This window comes from Hippocampus zosterae, chromosome 12 (assembly GCF_025434085.1).
Source record: "Hippocampus zosterae strain Florida chromosome 12, ASM2543408v3, whole genome shotgun sequence".
Taxonomy (NCBI): Eukaryota; Metazoa; Chordata; class Actinopteri; order Syngnathiformes; family Syngnathidae; genus Hippocampus; species Hippocampus zosterae.
This window is the reverse complement of record NC_067462.1, coordinates 2,848,797-2,871,811: the sequence shown is the minus strand read 5'-3', so window position 1 is coordinate 2,871,811 and position 23,015 is coordinate 2,848,797. Positions and strand designations below refer to the sequence as shown.

The following is a 23,015-nucleotide window of genomic DNA, read 5'->3' as shown; positions in this document are numbered from 1 at the left end:
AATAAACATAGACAAATAAAATATAAATGCAAATATTTAAACAAAATACACTGCCTCAAAACACAAGCCATAATTATAAAACTTCCCGAAAGACCATCTTTTAAGTGTTAAAAAAATCACAATTATGATTAAAAGCGTGTCCAAATTCAATTTCCCCCCCAAACAAATACTGAAAATTTTTAACAAATACTAAACGAACAGTCATTAAAATTTGTTCTTGTACTTTTCAAAACACTATTCGTGAAATATCATTAATTCTTCCTGTCCAAAACACAAACTATTTTAAAAAATGTCCAAAACACCAAATATGATGACATATGTCCTCACAAACCATTGTGGAAAAAAAACTCAAATACCAACCATCATTAAAAAACGGTCCCAAAAGTCAAGCTGTTCTTAAAAATTGTCATAGAACACCAAATAGTTTTTAAGTGTCCCAAAATGTCATACCAGCAACTAATTAGTATCCTAAAAGAGGAGCTATTCGTAAAAACGATTTTAAAAAGAAATGTAAAAGTATTTTATTTTAAAAACATATCTTGAAGCAACAATTTTGAAAATTGCACTATGAAGAAATCACAAATTCATAATTGTCAGCCATTTCATAACAATGTGCCATGGTGAAAATAAAATGAAACAAAAATATTGTCCTGAAATAAATATGCGACAATTAAAAAAAAAAATGGACAGATTGTTTTTGCGCGTCTAGTGCAAACAAAAATCTAGATTTTATCATGTACATTAATTTCATATAAAATCTAGGGTGTGTTTTGTGCATAAAAAGAAACAGTGAGGGGGTCCAAGTGGGTTAATTTAATTTATACATTACATTTGACACACACAAAATAGACAGCGACATTGACAAAGTCTCCATTCATACACGAATGTAGAAAAGAAAAAAAGTCACCTTGATAGTAATAATAATAACAACAATAATAATACTGCATAGAATTTTGGACATTAGCACAGTGGGAAAGAAAATAAGGTGAAGAAGGGACATGGGAAAGATACAAAAAAATATGTATATCTGTATAAATATATATTCACGATTAATATACATTACACACTCCTTGGTGGGGTACAAATACATACCTTAAAAAAAAAAAAATCAGTCAACGATTGTCAGTCATCACTTTGTAACCCAAAAAAACAAAACAGTAACACTCACACCTGGTTACTAGTAAAGCTTTTTGTTTTTAAAGGGCCGGTAAGTGATAAAACATTGTAGCCCTAAATATGTTTTTTTGGACTGCAAAAATGAAAAAAAAACAACTTTTTTTTGTTTTGTTTTTTCTTGGGAACAAATATATATTTGCCTTACGTCCCTCTAACAGCCAGAAAAGAACACAAGGACAAGTGCAGTAACAACAAAAACGAAAGGCAACACAAAGGAGACAACTCCCCCCCTACCCCCCAAAAAAATAAATCAGAGGTGTCGGGATTGTTCAGATGGCTTTACAGCACACACAAGGCACATTTCGTTAGGCGAATAGCATAATTGCCTATATTTTAGCAAATACTTTCATTGATTTGGTAATGGGGGGGGTCAAAAATGACTTTGGCAATTCTGCCATTTAGAATAACAATTTACAATCATTGTCCAAGAATGATAATGTTCAAAACAAACAAAAAAAAATGTACAAACTACACCATCCTGCCATTTGTGTAAGTAAGGGATCAGTCGGAGATACTGACCAAAAAAAATAAAAGTACAACTGACTCTGCAGATTGTCAACAATCATACCGTTTTTTTAAATTTAGGTGGTATACATGAAACAACTATCTAAGATGGAGTATTTGGGGCACACAAGACAAGAAGAAAAAAAATGTTGATTGATGAGAAAAAAAGTTATAATTTTATGGGAATAAAGTCGTAACGTGACGGGAATAAAGCGATGTTGTAACAGGCATTAAGGTTCCTTTAATTAAGTCACAATATTACAAGAATCAAAAATCAAGATGTAACAATCAAAAAGAAGTTGTCATATGTGGAATGAGATGTATTGTTAGAAGGAAAAAAAAGTCATAAATTGCGAGAACAGAAAGTTGTAATGCTACGAGAATCGTGACCTGTTAAAATGATATGAGATAAATTTACAATTATTTTCAAAGTATTCTGAACATCATGAAATTAGGTGTTCCAAGTAAAACGTCAACATTTTTTCTTACCCTTTTCTTGATTAGTTTTCTTGCATAAAATGACTATTTTTTTCTTGAAAGATAACTTTATTCCCATACAATTACAGATTTCTTTCCCCTCATACTTTTTTTTATTTAGCATTTCCTTGTACTACGTTATCCCAGTAACATTACATAGTAATGTTTTTATCCTGTAATATGAAGACTGAATTCACATGACAAAGCATTTTTTTTCTTCTTGCTTTTAAAAATCACAGGATTTGCGCAATTGTTCGACTTTATTTTTATAACTACGACTTTATTCACACTCTGAGGTTTGTAGATCCCTCTTTTTCTTTTCCTAGGTAACGTGGCCTTCATTTTACTTGATCAATTGTGGCGATCACACTCAAAACTTGTGATGTTATGGATAAACTCAGGATGCCCTAAAATAAACCTTGTGCCCCCCCCCTCAAAAAAAAAAACTTTACAAAACATTTCATTCTTTTCAAACTTGCCTAAAACCACCCGTGGCCTCTCTGAGAGCTTGGCCGTGCTGCGTTCAGGGACCCGCCCCGACGTAGGACGGGCAAGACTCGGCCATCGACGTTCCACATTCATAATCATCATCATCATCATCACTCTTAAACCACAATAAAACAGGTAATATTTAAAACAGGAAAAGAACACGAATAAGCAGCATGTTGTAAATGAAACGCACCCACACACACACATACAGTATATACTGTAAGTGTATACATTGTAAATAAAGTAATACGTTTATATATGGCACTTGATAATACTTTCAAATGGATATTAAGTGTTTCGGGGACACATTGAATTGCACTTAAGTCATAAGCAAATTGCCCTCGCCCCCCCCTACCCCTCGACCCCCCTTTCTGCTGTATTTGGCTGATGAAAATGGGGGTGTGACAAGAATGAAGTCATTCAGGGCTTTTTCCATGTATTAAAAAAGATTAATAATAAAATATTCGTGTACATTTTTTTTAACCATAAAATTTACATTACTTAGTCATTACTTTTTGAATTGTGAACTTTGTTATATATTGGCATAACAATTATCATGCCTTTCCCCTGTAATGTTTCTCCAATTAAATAGCATTAATTAACAAACCTATTCTTGGAAACGAAAAAAAAATCGGATAAAATTAGGAATTGTCACAAATTGTGCCGCCTGGTACACGAAATACGGGTAGATATCCAAAACTTGCACAAAGCAGAAAAAAAAGTTGGAATACGATCAGAATAGAGTTCATTTTTCTTGCCATTTTCTCACTCTAAAATAATTTTTAAAATGCTAACATTTCTGGAATTTCCAGAGCTGGAAACCTTCTGTGGAATTTTAGTTTAAAAAAAAAAAAGACTCAAAACTGCAAAGCCTGAGCTGACAAATGATTGTCTCACATCTGTCTGCATGATCGCTGCAATGAAACAGATGACTGCTGGGACACTCGGTCTATTGTATTCTAAACCGGTGTGTCGTGGCACATTTAAGTCTTTTGTGAGAGATCATCGGGTGTGCCGCAGGAAATGACGCAATGTCAATTTGTTTGACAAATAAAATCATCATAAATAAGCGTTTTTGTTCGTTTATCAATGGCAACCACACAATAGGGAAAAAAAATGCTCGTCTACCAGATGACAGATGGACATCATTAACCTGTTTATCCACTTTTGTGAATCATTTTGCTCAGCGGTGTGCCGTGAGATTTTTTTTTAGAAATCTTTCACATAGTCTGTGGCGAATCTATGTAAAATGTATTCCAAACACTTCCCGCCCCCAAATTTCGCCAAAACTTTGGCGCAAATCTCTCAGCCCATTTGACTCACTTTGGTTCAGTCCTACTCTTGCACACATCCCTCCTGTTGAACTTACCCCACTCCCTCTTCACAAGTGATATTTCAGTGTTCAAAATTAAAAAAAACAAAAGAAAACACTGTGCTAAAGTCACTTTGGAGTGTTTCAGTCATGTAAGACAAAAGGAAGGAACGGCAGAAAGGGGACTCCCGACGTTTTGACATTCTTACCAGACTCGACAAGCGACAGAAGGTTGCTTCTTGGTCCCGTGCGAGGAGCGCTGTCAGTCATCTAAACGTAGACCGGCTCGCATCCTTCCCCCACTTCCTCGTCCTCTTCTTCGTCCTCATCCTCTTCCTCTGGGCTGGGCGGCCCCTCGCCGCCATCCAAAGGCTTGGGGTAGCGAAAGGGGCAGCCGTTATCGTCAAAGAACCTGCGGAAGGTGAACTCGTAGAAAGCGTGCTCCGGGTGCTTGCCGTGGGGCGAGCACAGGGCGTCCAGGGCCCGGCTGCTGTCCCCGCTGTCATTCCAGGCCCCGGGGCCGCCCTCCTCCTCCACTGGGTCGAAGTTGGACGTGTCCATGGGGTGGGCGATCTTGGGGCGGTAGGGGGCGGGCTGCTGGCGAAGGTTGCTGGAGAAGTCTACCTTGCTGAAGAAGGGGTGCGCCTTGATCTCACCGGCGCCGTTTGCACCCAGGCGGTCCTGGGCCGAGCAGCAGAGGCGCCCGATGATGTCCACGGCTTCTGGGCTGAGCTTGACTTGGGCGGGGACCTGTAGCGTACTCTCCCAGTTGATGACCTGGATGTAATTGAGAGATTATTCTGGTGCGCAGAGTGCGAAGAGTTTCGTGGTGTGTTACAATACAATACAATACAATACATGCTGATTTATATAGCGCTTTCACAACAGCGGCAGCTGTAACAAAGCGCTTAACAAAACAGTTAACATAAAGTAACATAATAAACACAACACATAACATAAAACACGGACAGTCGTGCAGTCCTAACCACTTTTCCGTCACACGCTTTGTTGTTTGAAGCAGTTTGAGATGAAAGAGGAGAGAATCAAAGTGTCCTTTAACCAGTGGATCAGAGATGTCATGCTCAAAATGTGTTAAGAGTGATGATCCTGTGGTGCAATGTGCGTTGCAAGGCATCATTAAGGATGTGGTGTGGGGTGATGTGGATACAGAGTGATGATCCTGTGGTATAGTGTGTATGTATTCGATTCCAGCTCCGGCCTCCCCGTGTGGAGTTTGCATGTTCTCCCCGGGCCTGCGTGGGTTTTCTCCGGGTGCTCCGGTTTCCTCCCACATTCCAAAAACATGCATGGCAGGCTGATTGGACGCTCTAAAATTGTCCCTAGGTGTGAATGTGAGCCTGGATGGTTGTTCGTCTCTGTGTGCCCTGCGATTGGCTGGCAACCGATTCAGGGTGTCCCCCGCCTACTGCCCGGAGACGGCTGGGATAGGCTCCAGCACCCCCCGCGACCCTAGTGAGGATTAACCGGTTCATAAAATGGATGGATGGACAATATAAAGCAGGAAACACACCTACAATGAATGTGGACAAATTCGAACATTTCCGTTCACTTCACTGATAATCGGATGTTTCTAGAAGGGTAATCCTGAGCTATTATCTTGTGCTGTGGGGTGTGTGTCAAGAGCGATTTTTCCTCCTCGATCCCCTGGCAAAATAGTCACTGCCAACAATCACTTACTCTGCATATCCAGTACTCACCTTAATCTGAGTCTCCGTGGGAGTGGGTGCCAGGAAAGGCGGCTGCCCCACCAGCATCTCAAACAAAATCACCCCGACGCTCCACCAGTCACACAACTGGGTGTAACCTGAAGACACACACACAAGAATCCACCCATCAGCACTTGAGTCGTCGTCATCGGACGTGATGGCTACCGGGTTCAGATGCTCCCAACCTTTGCGCAGCAGCACCTCGGGGGCGATGTAGTTGGGCGTGCCCACCAGTGAATGAGCCAGGCAGCGCTGGTGTTGCCGATTGGCCCGCTGTTCCAGTGTCATCAGCCGGTCGCCGCAGCGGCAGTTGGACACGTCGTCCCAGAAGTCGCTGGGCTCCATGCTGTCCTGTCTCATGTGGCTGCCTGGTGGAAGAGAGAGCCGGCCGGAGTGGTTAAGTAACCACGGGTGGAAATAAACCGCGTATAAGCACCTCGTACACAAGTCTTGAGTCTTAACTCATTCATCTTCCGAGCCGCTTGATCCTCACTAGTGTCGCGGGGGTTGCTGGAGCCAATCCCAGCTGTCTTCGGACAGTAGGCGGGGGACACCCTGAATCGGTTGCCAGCCAATCGCAGGGCACACAGAAACGAACGACCATTCGCACTCACACTCACACCTAGGGACAATTTAGAGTGTTCAATCAGCCTGCCACGCATGTTTTTGGAATGTGGGAGGAAACCGGAGCACCCGGAGAAAACCCACGCAGGCCCGGGGAGAACATGCAAACTCCACACAGGGAGGCCGGAGCTGGAATCGAACCCGGTACCTCTGCACTGTGAAGCCGACGTGCTAACCACTGGACTACCGGGCCGCCCGAGTCTTAACTCGACTTTGGAAAACAGGACCCGAGTTTGTCATTTCCGAGGACCTTACCTTTTTGGTAGTACTTTGAGTTGTGGGTCCAGCGGAAGCCCGTGCAGAGGCCAAAGTCCGTCAGCTTGATGTGTCCGTCCAGGTCGATGAGGATGTTGTCGGGCTTGATGTCGCGGTGGATGAAGCCCATCTTGTGGACGCTCTCGATGGCCAGCGTCAGCTCGGCCACGTAGAAGCACGCCAGCGGCTCGGGGAAGACGCCCATGCGAATCAACAGGCTCATCATGTCGCCGCCGGGGATGTAGTCCATGACAAAGTACAGGCTGTCGCGGTCCTGGAAGGAGTAGTAGAGGCGCACCACCCACTCGTTGTCCGCCTCCGCTAAGATGTCGCGTTCAGCCTTCACGTGGGCCACCTGTGTCGACGTGCGTCCGCGTTAGTGCAACCGAAAATGATCGGCTCACAAAAAGTCGACCCGTAAATGTCCCGGTTCAATTTGAATCGATAGTGAAAGAGTTGTTGTGTTGTCAAATTGCTCAAGGGTTCAAAGATCACCTGGTTTCTGTTGAGGACGTCTTTCTTGCGCAGAGTCTTCATGGCATACAGGGCATACGTGTCCACTTTGCGCGTCAAGCACACCTCACCGAAGGCGCCGATGCCCAGTGTCTTGATTTTGACAAACATGGACTTGTCCATCTTGGCGCGACGCAGCCGATTGTAGTTGGACTCCTTCTGGTTGAGCATCTTCCTCATCTGGCCCTGCTCGGCCTCGGACAGGCCGGCCTGGCAAATGGGAACGGGGAGGCTTAAGAAATGAGCAGAAGTGGACTCGCGGTTTTACTTACTGCAACTGTCTAACTCAAGTTGCAAAGTATAGAAGAGCAGCCATCGAAAATGAAACGACACCATTTTGCTATGGACGGTTGCGAACAAATCTTACTTGAGGCCACAAAGCCCTCAGAGTGTTTTGTCTCGTCAAAAATGTCCCCGGTGGATACGGACGTTCGGATTCTCTGCTAGGTGTGATGTCAAAGCCTGAAGAGGTTGTATGACTTCTGATTCCGACAATGTTCCTCTTTCTTGAACTCACACATTGGTCAGCCTCCAGCCATTCAGGAACTAAAATGTTTTATGTAATCGGGTGAGAATTGCACAAACCGTCTCAGGCTAAACCTTCGCGCTGATCCAGGCGAGGCCGGATTAAACCGTTTGCGGCGATCTTTACACGAACCAACCAAGGCAAGGTTGCTAATCCATTTGAAGTACTTTGTCAGGGTGGAAAAAAATTGAATCGGAAGGTTTTGGATGCGTGTCCCTTACCTTGGACATTTCCTGTTCCAGCTGCAACCTGCGGTTGAGCTTCTGCTGGTAGGTCTTCATGACGTTCTCGATGTGCTGCTCCATGTAGAACTTGAAGGCAAACGGTGAGTAGGTCTTGATCCGGGACTCTCGCTTCTCCTCGTCCCGGGCGTTTTTCCTCACCGGCACGGGCGATGTCTGGATCTGCTTCTTGTCTTTGAGTGTTTTCTCGGCTTTGCCGACTTTGGCCTTCTCCTTAATCTGCTGGGATCCATCATCTGTGATTCCACTACCCCCGCTGCCGCTCTGCGTGCTTCTGGAAGCGGGACTCCCGACGTCCTGAGCCCCACCGGCGGCCCCCGCAGCCTCCAGAGCCCCGGTTTCTCCAGGTGACAAAATGAGATTCTTGGGGTAGGGCGGCGGTGGGCAGCGGGGTTCTTGGGAGGGCTCCAGGGAGTAGGTCTCCTCTGGCATGTAGGCCAGTGGGTCAGTCGTTTCCTGGGCTTGGGCCGCCATCCAGCTGGGGTGGCACGGTCCCACTGCCGTCTTGGGTTCCGGTCTCATCACTCGAATGCTCTTGACCGGCTGTTGGATGGGTGGCGAGGTGACAGCCGTGATGGTGTTGGGAAGACCTAGGGAAGGATCCTGGGGCGCGCTCATGGGAGGCCGAACCCCGTTGGAAACGGCCGAGCGGCTGTTGAAGGAGTTGGCCCTGCTGGGCACCCGGACCTCGCCCCTGAATGGCCCTTGAGGTTGGGGCTGTCTGGTTTGGGGGGGTCCTTCGGGACCCTGGGGTCCTGCCCAGTGATGCTCATACAAGTCCAGGTTGAGACTTGCCCTGGACGGTGTCATCAAGCCCTGGGGAAGATCGGGGAAGTCCGGGCCCATAGGCGGCACTCCGCCTGGGGAACGGGACATCATGTGGACCTGATGGGAGGTGGGGCTCGCCTGACGCGGGTGAGGAGCCAGGTACAGATTGGCAGGGTACCCCCCCGCACCTCCTCCTGGCACGTTCTGGCCTATCGGCACTTTAGCTTGCATGTTGACATAGTTGTCCGGGGGCGCCATGGGGGGTGGTGCCATCTTGTTTTGAAAGGAGGCGGTTCTCTTGACTCCATAGCCTGCGGGCTCCATTAAGTGAGGTCTGGGGTGGCCATAGTCATAGTGGGGGCCCGGCACCTGGGCCCCAGGTGGCAACGGTTGACCAGGCACATTGTAGCTCATAATGGGCCCGTGCTGCTCCAAACTTCCAGAATAGCCTTTCTGCTGGGCCCCCGGGGGGTACATGGCATTGGCCGGGCCAGTCTGAGGGACCATGACTGGTGGATAGTTACCCATGCTGGGCGGTCGACCCATCGGGTTCCCCATTGGGGGACCCTGTGCTGCTCCAGAGGGCGGCATCATGTAGTTCATGACGGGGGGAGCGTTCATGTAGGGTCTGGGCATCTCGCCTTCCGGACCATATCCGGCCACACCCTCGTACATGGGGTGGTACGGGGGCATGGCGCCGGCAGCTTCTCCTGCGGCTTCCAGAGCGGGGCGATGGTCCATCGAGGGGGGCATGCCAGCTTTTCCTAACATCACAACAAACAATTTATCAATCACAAATGAATGTTTGACATGTTTTAACGCTAGTTAGAACACCGCCAATTGGGATCGAGATGTCACACTGCAACCTCACAAGGGGCGTACCTGGCGAAGTCTGCTTGATGACACGCACAATGAGCTCGTTCCGAGGGTCCAGGTAGCTCATCTTACTAATGTATTCCAGAGCCGCTTCGATGTTCCTGCTTCCCGTTTGCTTCAGCGCTCGGATGGCCATTTCCTATGGACACAAAATAGAACATGAGGACCTCCACCGAGGCAACCCTAAACATCCAGCAATGCATTCGCTACACTGCATCTCCTGTTCAGAGTTGGGCAGAGCGGGAGCGGTTGCTCGTCAATTGCGAGGCACATATGGAGAGAGACAACCATTCACATTGTTGTGGCAACTTTATCCTAGTTGCCTGTACCAAAATCAGGCGAGTCCGAGGTGCTACGACAGTTCTACACGGCAGTCATCGAATCTATCCTGTGTTCTTCCATCACGGTTTGGTTCAGGGCCGCCACAAAAAAGGACAAAATCCGACTTCAACGGACAGTTAGGACGGCAGAAAAAATCGTTGGCACCGCCCTACCCACTCTTGAGGACTTGCACACTGCAAGAATCAAGACAAGGGCACGGAAAATCCTCCTGGATCCCCCGCACCCTGCCCACCACCTTTTTCAGCCACTCCCCTCAGGCAGACGCTACAGATCCATGCGCACCAAATCCAGTAGACACTTAAACAGCTTCTTCCCTCTAGCCATTAAATCCTTAAACGGTCACTGACGTAGTCACTCTTCTTGCACCACAAAAATGGTACTACAAAACTACTGGTTACTCTAAAATGGTTCAATGATTTTGTTGTTTACGATGATACTAGTGCAGCGTGTTATACCAAAGACAAATTCCTTGTGTGTTCTACATACTTGGCCAATAAAGATGATTCTGATTCTGAATATTGTATATGACGTGATGGGGGAGAATAAAGCTATCGAGCTGCACTTTTATTCATAATGTCCCATATTTATATCATCCGTCATCTCTAATCCACGAGGTTCGCGGCCGATTTAACATTGTATCGTATCTTTTTTTTTTTATTATATGGCAGCCATATAAATTAATACATACACTTGTAAAAAGTACCATATTTACATCATATTTACTGGTCCACACACCTTCCAGAGCACAGGGGGTTCTGGATTGTTTGGTTAAAAAAAAAAAAAAACATTCCTGTATGCACTTGAGAAATCCCCAAATGAGCACGTATCAGCAACAGATGGCCCAGGGAACACACAAACAGCACAAGTGGGTCAAACGGCTCAAGCCGCGACACGTAAAGTGGAGTTGAGGAGTCATTTTTCTTCCCTTTTAATGTAGGTCACCGCTGAAAAAGACAAGCACTGATCCACGGTCTGTCTCGGGAAAGGGGGGGGTGCAAAAAGCGGAACGTGAGGTCAATTGTCCCGCGATAATCATTGGCCTTTGGTGTTGTTGTGGCACAACGGTCGTCACAGCTGCGCGACGCCGTGGGGCGAGGTCCGTCAGCCAGGCGGGGAAAACATTCCCCTGTAACCAATTATGCGTGGCCTCGGTCTTCGCATTCACGTCTGGATTTGACCCTCATAACCGTCATTCCTGGATGACATTGCGATAACGCGGCCTCTGGGTTTTCGCTACCTTATTTTCAAGCACATTCCACATCTGATGAGTCCAAGGAGAGAGGGTGGGGGGGGGGGGGGGGAGCGCACAGCCACCCAACAGATTCCTGCAAGGCGGCCACTTTTGCACTAACGGGAATTTCCTGACATTAAAAACGCACCACCCAAATTGTTCCTGTCTGATGCCGGATTTCTTTTTTTGGAAAATATGCGCCACAGAACCTCCATTTGTTTGAATTCATCTTCATATCAATTTCAAGAGGCTAAATTCTGTCATCTCGAAATTCATTTCCCCCTAAATGTTACACGCAGATGCCACTCGAGACAAAACCGTTGACAGAACGTTATTTTCTATTGGACCCTTGCTCACTGATGACAATTGATGTTCCGAAACATCTGAAGAGAAATGTTGACTTCGCCCGCCGTCAGTCAATTTTTCCAAGAATTTGATAAGAATCTGAGAAGAATCTCACAAGTCCTGGCAAGCAGGAGGAAAGAAAAACGCTGTTGTTGAGGAGCTTTATAAAGCAATGACAATTCTTCCTTTGGCTAATCAGTCAGCTGCTTGCAACTTCAAAGGAATCTCCCACTCGGACACAAAAGTGAGCGACTTGTGTTGATGCCCACAAGAGACATCTTACAATTTCTGATCATCTACAAAAAAAAAAAAAAAAAAAAAAAGAGACTTCATTTTTAGGTAAACATCAGCACCGCCGCGGGAACACACTCGCTGGAGATCAGCTGACGCGACCGCCAGAAGCGCGTTTGTATCGACTACTGTTACTGTGCGCAACGTTCACGCACGCCTCATGTTTGAAGTGTTTGATATTCAAATGAGGCTTGGACGAAAGGGATTTGATATTGACTCTTAGCACTTTTTTCTTTTTAAGTTGAGAAATGAAAAATGTACAACTAGAGGAACTCGCAATAGTTCCAGTAAGTGTGAGAAAAAGCCCACGAGTGTCAGTGAGAGTGCTCGAGTGAGCTAGCGCCAGAGTGAGTTTGAGAGTGAGCCGGTGTGTGAGAGGGTGACAAACTGAATGAGTTTTGAAATTTGAAGGTGATCTTGAAAGTAGAGTTTTAGTCAGGGTGAGTTGAGTGAGTGAAAACAACATAAAAATGTGAAAACCTCCAATTTTAACGCCCTCTTCTGAAGATAATAGAAACCGTTCCCGGCAAGATGACGTGAAGATGGGCACCATGCTAATTGGTCATATTAGCATGCTAATTGGTCATATTCTGATTTGAACGCATCTTCTGGCGCCGTCAGTGAAAAGTGGGCTCGCACAGGGGTGGAAAATGGCGGTCACGATCGGCGTCGGGTTGCCGTTCCCCACATTCTGCCGACCAGGAGACGGGGAATTTCCCCATATTTGTGATTTGCGCTGTCTCAATGCCAATGTCACATCAACAACGGGCACATCCCCATCAAAATGGACGCCAACACGCCGAGTTCAGAGGACAGTACGGAACATTGCTACACGCAAACAATAAACGCACGCCAACAAGTCGTATCCTGTGTCTGTTGCCTCAACGCCACTGACGTGGATTCCATATGCAGGAAAAACACACACACACACACATACAAACAAGCCTACGCCGATTACAAATACGCACAGACACACACTTTACAGCGACATACACTGTTGTTACAAACATACACACTTTACAGCGACATGCCAATCAATACACAGACGGCTACATACACTACATGTATAACTAAAAGAAACCAAATACTTAAAACAAACTTATTACAAATAACCACATACTTTCGAGTAAACTAGACACCTATGACAAATAGACCCCCACAATTGAAATCTTCTGGAACGCTCGATACAGATACTCATAGTTTACAAATAGATTGGCACTGTCGTAACGTAACACTCAGAAACATCTGACTTGGAATAAACATAATCACGATGTAATTTAGAGCCACACACACACATACACACAGTTTTTCATGTGCTGTCAATGCGTGGCATACCGCTCCCACCGTCCTCCCCCCTCGCTCCCCCTCTAAAACATTTCCTCCTCGGTGGTTATGCAACCGGCCGCATTGCTGGCTAATTTGCAGCTGGAGAAGTCCAGCAAGGAGAAGCCGAGGACAGCTGATAAGAAACGCATTTGACAGCAATATACACGCTCAATATACACTAATTACAACTACACACACACACACATCACAGGTCTCACACAGGAATACAAAGCGCACTCACCACACACAGTACACAATATAAACAAAGGCCACACAAACCACACGCGACAAAAGGCTCCCCCCATCCCGCGTCAGTGTTGTGTATCAACAACAGACGCGGCACAGCATAAGAGTGTCGTCTGTTCCATTGCCGTTTTGTTATGCCGGTGACGGGCAGAGGGGTGAGGTGGTCGGTGGGGGGGGGGGGGGGGGGGGGGACAATGGCGACGGCGAGGAACTGATCCGCCCTGCCGCCATTGAATGTCGACTTCCTGCTTTGACAATGGCGACAGCAGCACAAAAGAGGGCCAGGAAATGGCCTCCATTGTATAATCATAAGAATAAAGAGACTCTCCGATACGTTATCATAAACTAGCAGTGGCGGTAACAATTTACAATTCAACTATCCATGAGCCCTAGTATGTCAATGCTATGCTAACTTCAGATACCGTGAGCTAATTGCTGATGTAATCCTAACCTAAATTTTGCACTAACTCGCGTCGTAATCCAAAAATCAGCAAATATAGTCTTGAACTCACCGTTAGCCTCACGTCAACATAAGGCAAATGTAAACTTTCAACTAATCCAACACGACCCATTACCCAAAACGTACCTAAGATTGACATTATCCCAACTTCAACCATATGCTAACCTGAGCTGTTATCCCGAATTAGCAGTCGGCCTACAGATATCTCATCCCAAAGTAGCCGATCGTCAAAAGTCGACAAAATTTTAACTCGACCAAGCCGCGAATTAATTTGGTCGTTCTTGACGTGGGGGCCGGCAAGCGCAAAATAATTTGGACAAAAAAAGTGAAGTGTGGAGAGTTGCGGCATGGACAACTGCAGTCAATGGAACATTGGAAATGGTTATGTCATGGTGGTCGACCGGTTAGCGTGTGACCGCCTCACAGTGCAGAGGTCCAGGATTCGAACCCGGGCTATCGATTACGTGTCAATCAATCAATCATTGCGCCACTAAATCAAAGTCAAGACACGGTAGCGGGTGTCTCACCTGGTCACATCCAGCATTGACGAGCTCCTGCAGCATCTGCCGGTTCACTTCGCCGGCGGGGTGCCCGGACCCCGACGAGGGCCCCGAATCATTGGCGAAGGGCATGAGTGACTTTCGGATCTCACGCAGTGCACTCTGGTAATTGTTGAACTTTTGCGTCGGTCGCACGGGCTGTTGGCGCGCGGCCGCGTCCTTGCCGCCCTTGCAGTCGGCAGGGCGGCCGGCGCCCTCGGTCCGCTGGCCGCCCCCGTGCAGGGCCTGACTGACCAGCTTGGCAGGCTGCTTCAGACCCTCCTTAATCTCCTGGAGCCTCTGGCGCGTGTTGCCCACATAGGGCGCCGCCGGGAACGTCTTGGGCCTCATGTCCGCCGTGCCCGGGTGTCCAGCAGCAAAGTTAACCACCCCCCTTGGTGGCTGGCCTAAATCGATAATAACGCAGATCCAAGATCGGTCGGTCTCCCTTGTTTGTTTGTCCGAGGGCTCGCGGCAGGGGTTCTACAGGCGTTCCATGGGGTGGCTTTCAAGGTTCAGGTTCCATCTTATTCCAGGAAATGCGGCCGCTGGCAGCGGTGCCGCTCAGCCAAATCATGATGCCGCCAATCGGCTCCTGTGGAAGAAAGCAAGCGTGGTAAGGAGTTTAGTCCCTGCTCCGAGTTTCCATCCAAAAACGGCAACAAAATCAACACGGGACCAGAATGCATCTTGATAAAGACGGCAAAAGATGGCTCATGCAATGATGAATGTCTGCCTTTTGGGGGGGGGGGGGGGGGGGGGAGTCAAGGTGCCACTGTCACCCCCCCCCCCCAAAATCAATAAATCAATAAATAAAAATACCCGTTTGACATAAAGATGGAATGCAGGAAAGTGGTAAAAAGACTCTAGTCTGTTGCTAATATTTCAGTTATATAGGGGGTGGGGAGGGGGGGGTCATCCAAAGGTGATCTCAGCCAGCTGAGGGTGGGTGTGGGGTGTTGATTCGGAGGTCAATCGTACCACACCACAGTCCCTTGAAATACTTGGACTCACCCACCCCATTAAATGGAATTCATTATCTGTTTTGCACAGCATAATGTGCCTCAAAGTGTTCCTATCCTTAAATTATCGTTGCATAATATCAGAGGACTTTTATGAGTACCAAGTACTGTGCGGACGTACAATATGGACATTGAATGTGATATCAGTGCACAGTGACATTTACATTTCTGACAAACTCGATTTCGATTGGTGCCTGGACTAACTAGTGTCATAACTTACGAGCTTTTGGAGCTGAAAAGCTTCTTTTTTTTGCTTTGTGTTCCAAGTCAGAATTTCCTACATCAATCAGAGTTAAATGATAAATTCTAAATGTTAAATATAATGATAAATCAGAACTAAGTTGATAAATAGAGAAAGGTACTGAAATAACCATTATGAATACAAGAGAAAATTGACACAAGAGTGCCAGGGTGAGGATGTATATAATCCCGATACAAACCAAAAGTTGTAAAAATATCAAGGATAAGGGTAAAGTATGAGCCTTAATGGAGACTTCTTCTTACTTTTTCTTTTCTGATTGATATAAAAATGATTTAGTAGATATAAACACATAACGGGGTAGGACTAGATAAGTTTTTTACTTCATCCTACTCCCTTGAACATAATAACTGTGTTGAAACAAGACTGATTTCTTTCTTTTTACTTTTTTATCGACCTTATTTTCTGTCAAATTATTACTGTATATGTTTTATGTTCAATAAACAATAAAACAAGAATTTGAGTCAGGGCATACTAAAAAGTAGGGCCCTGACAAATATGGATTTTTTGAGGAAGATGGCAATTCCCATATTGGCCAGAAAAGAATTCTGATACTTGATTTAAAAATACAGTATATATCGTAACTTCTTGTTTTGGTTTCTAAATGCTCAGAACAATCAAGACATTAATTACCAGCAGAGCGTTTGACTGTTGTACAATACTTTATCCTTTAGTTTAACGTTATAACAGACATTAAAATAGGTTTTAAAAATCTGCTGGGGTTTTTTTAGGGGGTGGGGGTGAGGATAAGTGGAATAGAAAATGGATGGATGGATGGATGCAGTTTTAACTTTTGTTGAATGTTACAGCATGAAGGAAAAAGTAAACAAACAGATTTACGATTGTTTAAACGTCTGCCTTACGCAAATGTCAAAAACAGAACCTTGATGCGTGAATTTACTTTGTGTCAGAAATAGAGATAAAAGGGATACTCCTGATTGTACAGAGTATAACAATACATTGCACTAATTGGACACAAGCTTTATTGCACCTTTTTCAAATACTAAAAGGAAAACAGTTACACTCCCAAAGTGTCATGGGTATAAAAGTGGCAGTGACAACACTGTTACCCCCCCCCCAAAAAAAACCTACAATATTTAATGTATCATCATTTCTGAGTGTGCAATCGATGAAAAAAATTGACATTGTTATGTAAAAAATGTTAAACGTGACTTTGCTCCCAAAATGTCAGCAGTTCAAGAATACAACCTTGAGGGACGCCCCAAACAGCCAAACAGTACACTTTATTTTAACAGGAGCACAAGTTCATTAATTCACATTACAAGAATCATGCAGTGGAGTAAGGTCACCTACAAGGAGCACTAGGTGGTTTTTGCACCTTTCTAGGTCCAAAAAGGGAAACGTGTGTCAAGGCACAAACGTGACAGTGACAACACAGCGTACCCCACAAGTACTTTTTATTTAATCCAGCAACATTCTTGACACAAACCACGAGTGTATCCCCATCACCCCAAACAAGCAACAACGAACGACACGAAATGAGTCACAGTGACCATTTTGTCAAGAAAAGCTAAAAACAACAGGGTGAGCTAGGTTGCTAACTAGCACCCCCTCCCGCCCCCGACCCGACTGTCCCCTTCATGCAGGACGGTGGAAAAATGTGCAAACCCAAATTCGCTTCACTTTCAGATCGCGAGTTTTGACTCTTACAAGCTGAATTAACAGCAGAAACTTTCCCCCAAGCGGGGCGGATTCGCCATTTTGTAACACTTTTGGTGGCGAAGACCACCACGGGCAACACCAGAAGCCCCCCCCCCCCCCAAAAAAAGTACAGTCTACTTACCATGTGATGGAAAAGGAGCGATTAAATCTACTTTGAAACGTCCTCACCAGGTTTTGGGAGCTCTTGCTCGGGCTCAGAATGGGCGAAAGGGGGTAGAATCAGAAGGAGTGATGGTAGCAGCCTCCATTTTCTTCAACAGACTGAAAGTCAAGTTAAAAAAAAAGTTGGACACTCGTTGCATTGTTAACATTCCATAAGGTCACGTGACCGCACCGACGCGCGTCACGGCGGGGCCGCGCAAAGATCGTCTGCGTAAGATATGATGCGCCACTAAAATACCTGTGGACAAATGCAAATGAAAGACAGTCGAGCTGAAACATTAGCGTAAAGAGTGACACATCTTATCATAAGTGACATTTCACTCATTTCTGTCGCCGCATCCATTTTTATGGCAGAGTGGGCCCACGCATGCTCGTCAAAAATCGCAATGTCCCTATTTGCAATCCAGCAGTCTGATCGCCTGAGGTACAATGCTGTTTCGCAACTTGATAGTAGTTGGTAGTCCTGCGCCAAATGCTAAAATAAACAAAGGATCGAAAATTTGAGATATTTTCACAGGGTTTTGTCATTGTGGGCATATTAGCAAATATTCCATAATAGGCTATGTCTTATTTATAACCAGTGATAAACCGTATTTCAAGGTTCCCACTGGACTAACTCGACATTAGTTTGCAACTTTACAATATTTTACGTAAATTTGAATGATAAACGATCGTAGCCATGTTAAGTTTTCACGGCGTTCCTATTTTGATGTTTTAACTGTGCAGAAAAGAGGTGCAATTTATTAAAACACGAAGTAGATCCTCGTCACTGCTGCACAGCGTTTATTATTTCAGTCAAGTTGTAGGGTAAGGGACGCATACAAGGAAACAGTGCAAATATACATATGAACATGCAGATTCATCACATTTGTCCAAATAAAATCGATGTAGTTGTTAAGCTACATCGATTTTTTATGGGTGGATTTGTGTTAAATCCAAAGTATTTATTGCGAAAAGGTGAAGTGACAATCAGAACAGAATGCTTAGCATCTAACGTGCCCAAAGGAAGACAAAACAATACACATAAACGTTGATGTAGAGTGCAGGAATTAATTCAATAAATGATGAGAAATTTAACATTCTGATCTATTTGGTAAGTTCTAAAAGAGATGCGCACCCAGAAGTGGTCAAAAACTAAGCAAGCGTGCCCTGCATTATTCAAACCCACCACACGATGGCGCTACAACCACATCTCAAAAACTGTCCCATTCTTGTTGCTTTTTTTTGTGTAGATGAATAGAGGACGAAAGCCGCACAAATATACTGTAATAGTTTTAGGACCCAGAGCTGGCTTTCAAGTCCACAAAATGATATCTTTTCACGTTTGAAGCATCCGGCAGGCACCAAAGGCACACTGGACTTCATAAACTACATTATACTTGTACAAGTACATCACCCGAGCCGAGACATGTACCTGAAAACAGTAGTGTAAATGTGCACTAGAGCAGCAAAGGCTGTTTTTAAAGGGAATTGACGCCCCCCCCCTTCCCAAATGAAAGAAAGCATACATTTTATGTGCCAGCACTTGTCAAAACACTTTACTTTGATCAATATTATATTTTCAGCTGCAGAACGGAGATGGTCAAAGCTTGCACAGAAATCCGAAAACTGAAGATTGAAACTTTAATCACAACTGACTTAAAGGGTCTTGAGATCGTGCCGAATAAAGTTTCAGTGGAGAATTTCCAGGAATGAACAGGCTCACTCCAGAGGCGCGGCCGAGATACACAAGTTGTTTAAGGCACAAGCGACTTGCACAATCTTGTCAAAAGTCGAAAGGTTGGAGGTGCGCTCTGCGGCCGTGGTGAACGGCCTCTCCACGGGGCCGGTGAGCATGGTGTACCTGCGCCGAACCATGGACACCACCCTCTCCACGTGAGCCTGCACACCTGTAGTGTCAGGAAGCGAACCCTCAACCCTCCGACTCTCATCATCTTGAATGCAACCGGCGATGCCAAAGCGAGCCCCGCGAGCGGCCACGGCATCGCCGATGTCCAGATCGCGGCTGGCTAAAACCACGTCGCCCGGGAGCAGCTTAGCCAGAAATCCCGAACTCTCCGCCAGGTTCCGAGGGCTGAAGTTTCCCAGGACGCCCCTGGAAATGAAGGTGACCACGCCCTGCGGGGCCACGCCCATCAGATAGTTCAAGATGTTGCAAGCCGCCGTCGCACCCTGCTCGTTGCCCCGGGCGACCGGTCCCTCGCAGGGCACGGTGAAGCAGTCCACAATGACGGCGCAGTCCGGGCAGGAGGAGCGCAGGGCCGCCGGGAGGTTCTTCCGCAGCTCGGCTCGAGAGGGCCAGAAGACGGCGGTGGGGACCAGGGTGGAAGACATGATGCTGATCACGTGATGCACAGTCCGGACCACCGTGCCCACTCTGACGCCGAAGCGATAGGCCAGGTCCTGGTTGCGCAGGTCCAGGCGCAGACGCATGAGCGTGAGCAAAAGCTGTTGAAACTTGGACAGCTTGGCGTTCCTAATGGCGTCCATGTGCGGTGCCAGCAGGAGCATGACCGTCTCCAGCACAAAGAAGTTGGGCAGCCCCGTGTAGAACTTGACCTTCTCGGCATCGTTCCTAAGGAAGTTCTCAGAGAGGGACATCTTCTCCACTGAGTCGCGCAAGGCTCGATTCTCCCGCCTGAGCGCTTTGAGGACGTCGTCAAAGTTGACGGAAGATTGTGCGAGCATTTCATCCCCGTCTTCATTCAGAGACTCATCGTCATTGTCGTCGTCGTCGTCATCCGTTAATGACGACACGCTGCCCTCGATGTTGGCATCCATCGGACCAGGCTCTTCTAGTCCGGATCCGCCCTGGCGCTGCAGGAAGAGCAATGCATTGGCCGCTTCCACGCGGGCTTCCTGCTTGTCGGGGACCTCGGGTCGACTGGGCTCCTTCATCTCAGGGGAAATGGGCGTGAACACAGAAGGAACATAGTCCGGTGAACGAGGATTCTTCACTTGTTTACCTGCATGAGAACAGAAAAGACACATGGGGGGAAAAAAATGATAGTTTGGTCATCGAAAATGGTTGCGATGTGATGCAAAAACAATTAAGGAAAAATTTTTTATAGCTAATAAAGCACAAACACAACTTTTACAATTTAAAAAGAAATAGAAATTTGAAAGACAATTAATTCTAGCAAGGTGTTACTCGTTTATGTTGCGAGCCACCTCGTAGTTGCAATTTTGCGGGCCGTGAAGTGTGAAACAATTACGATTTTATCAAAAATGTCTCCCAAATTAATTTAGAGTGGCTAATCTGGGCCTGTTTAGTTGAACATTCAAGGAGCAAAGATTAGAAACCCAATCCAGAAACTGTAACGAAAGTTGTATTCAAATCACTATCACAGCGTGCTGCCAGGTGTAAAATTGTAAGGGCAAAAAGTTTTTATATGAAAAAAAAAACACGGCTACTATCAATAGAAAATAATAAAAAACATGAAGTACGGTAGTACCTGAGCGTGCCTTGTGTCGCGTGACCACGCACTGACTCTGCATTTAGGATAGTGGACCCCCACTGTGATTGTTTTACTTTTTCTACTAAATGTTTTTTGTTGACATTTGGCAAAAGTTTATGAAGCTGAAACAAAAATTTAGAAGCAAAGAACAGCTTGTTGGTACAGAGGCAATAAAACAAAAATAATAAAACGAAGAGTTAAAATGTAAGCATTACCGGAGATAAAATGAGTGCTGCACAACCGGCTGCCGTCGTTGGGTGCCCAGCCCTGGCGGTTAACGGCCGCTATCCACAGTTGCTTCCTCTCGGGGTCCCGCGGGAAGCGGTAGAAGGACAGTCCGGTGCCAGGCGTTCTGCGGTTCCTACAGCCGGCCACCACACACGTGTGAACCATAGCAGGGCCAGGAGAGCGTGGAGCTCGGCTAGCCTAGCCTAGCCTAGCCTAGCGCGCTAGCCGCAGCTGGTGGTTGTGGAGGGTGTTTTTGACTCCCAAAATGGCGGCCATCAAGTGAGAGTGCGGAGGGGGAGGGGCGACGTGACTCCTGAACGTCGCGTCGTCGATGACGTCACAACTTGTGATGAACGACCAAGTACGAGGGCCATCAAAATTGTAGACAGCCCACCGCCCCGGAAGAAAATATAAACACACACGCGCTTTTCAATTTCCGCAAATAAATGCGACAAATGACAAGATTTGTTTGGAATTTGGAACTTCTGTTGTCAGTGTAAAAATCTTCATAAATACAAGGTGGATCAAATGTACATTTATTACAGAGGACAACTTGGCAATGTTTTAAGTTGACAATTTGAAATGTCACGATGAATCATTTTTTTACATACTTTGCCAAAGAATCAGAAAGAAATCAAAAGTTCAGATTTATAAAAAAAATTTGGGTGAGGGGGGGTGGTGACTGAAGGTTGTGTCTTCAAGCTGTAAATTTGGATCTAATTGGATGCCACAACTTAGGTTCTGCGTACTTATTCATTTTCAGATCACCCCAAAACTGTCACGGTTTTCTTCTGTCACCAAATTCCTGGTCACGTGATGATGGGCGCGATGTCAGCATGATGATGCGAAGCCACCGCTGATGTTTCAAGTCATAAAGGCTTTGGTCACGTGACGTGAACCTGTTTTCGGAGTCATGGCGACTGAACTGCGGTCATCTAAGGCTACACGAGGCAAATCATAGAGGTTGACGTCGCATCATCGAAGGATAGATGTTTGGAGTCATAAAGGCTGACATTCGACTTGCGACTGGGGCTGGATGTTTTGAGAAACAAAAACTCAAGGTTGGGGGTCATTGTCAGCAGATAGAAATTTTACTTGCATATCAGAACTAGTTTTTTTTCCTTTTTTTTACTCTACGAGTACAAGCAACGTTAGATAAGATCTTGAGAGATTGGGGCAATGGATTCCAAGTCCAACCCATTTTTTTCTGACGCTACCGACTTTACGAACATGCTCCTCTCCGGGCTCCTGGATGGGCTGAACTTAGGTGACGAGAGGGCAGCCAGCACCTTGGAGAACGTGGAAAGGTCTCCTCACGCTAAGGAGGTCTTGCAACAGACCCTGCCGTCCGGATCCACGAGGAACGGGAGCTGCTCCGACGCAGCCAGTCCCAGCACTTTGTGTTCGGATGATGACGACATCGGCGCTGCCATCAGGGCCAACTGGAGCTCGGCCAGTCAAGAACTGTGCCAAGAGGAGGATGGCGGTATTGTACTGGAGAGGTTGGGGTCAAACTACTCCAGATTATCCTCGGTGGAGCGCAGTGAAAAAACATCCGCCCGCATGGATTCCCGCAGGGCGTCCACCCGGAAGCCCTCGGATGAAGATGATAGTGGCTCTCCACAGTCCTCCCCCAACTCCATCCACTTGAATCCAGATATCCAGGAGGCGATCAAAATGGCCTCCATCACCATCTACCAGGGATTAGTCCGCCACGTGGACCGCTTCAGCGATTCCGCTGTCAAAGACGGCAACATCGTTTTGTGCATCGATCCCACCCGAAAGCCACTGCAGAATGAGTTGGGTGTCAAAGTGTCCGCCGACACCTCGGTGTGGAGTGACGCGGAGGGCGCTGGGACACCTAGCCTGATGTCCCCCAGCGGAAATCTGGAGCTTGATGTCATAGAAAATGAACAAGAGGGAGATGCGGTATC

At 46.2% G+C, this 23,015-nt stretch overlaps 2 protein-coding genes across 5 annotated transcripts; both read right to left on the bottom strand.

The window, feature by feature from the left end:
* Positions 1 to 793: 793 nt before the first annotated feature.
* lats2 (large tumor suppressor kinase 2) lies at positions 794 to 17,599 on the bottom strand. Of its 3 annotated transcripts, none has more exons than XM_052082351.1 (9): positions 17,402 to 17,599; positions 14,258 to 14,864; positions 9,496 to 9,628; positions 7,825 to 9,377; positions 7,060 to 7,287; positions 6,565 to 6,919; positions 5,871 to 6,053; positions 5,677 to 5,783; positions 794 to 4,735 (listed from the first exon to the last, which is right to left on the bottom strand). In XM_052082351.1, exons 2-9 carry the CDS (start codon positions 14,618 to 14,620, stop codon positions 4,229 to 4,231), a joined length of 3,429 nt encoding a protein of 1,142 aa, XP_051938311.1. In that variant the 5' UTR covers positions 14,621 to 14,864; positions 17,402 to 17,599; the 3' UTR covers positions 794 to 4,228. The 3 variants fall into 3 exon arrangements, with proteins under 3 accessions (XP_051938311.1, XP_051938310.1, XP_051938312.1); XM_052082350.1 differs by having other exon boundaries at positions 17,355 to 17,590; XM_052082352.1 differs by lacking the exons at positions 14,258 to 14,864; positions 17,402 to 17,599 and adding an exon at positions 13,266 to 13,399.
* A 562-nt stretch (positions 17,600 to 18,161) lies between these two features.
* Positions 18,162 to 21,475, bottom strand: LOC127611216 (uncharacterized). Of its 2 annotated transcripts, none has more exons than XM_052081574.1 (2): positions 21,069 to 21,475; positions 18,162 to 20,361 (listed from the first exon to the last, which is right to left on the bottom strand). In XM_052081574.1, exons 1-2 carry the CDS (start codon positions 21,244 to 21,246, stop codon positions 19,097 to 19,099), a joined length of 1,443 nt encoding a protein of 480 aa, XP_051937534.1. In that variant the 5' UTR covers positions 21,247 to 21,475; the 3' UTR covers positions 18,162 to 19,096. The 2 variants fall into 2 exon arrangements, with proteins under 2 accessions (XP_051937534.1, XP_051937535.1); XM_052081575.1 differs by lacking the exon at positions 21,069 to 21,475 and adding an exon at positions 20,851 to 21,030.
* Between the last annotated feature and the right edge of the window lie 1,540 nt (positions 21,476 to 23,015).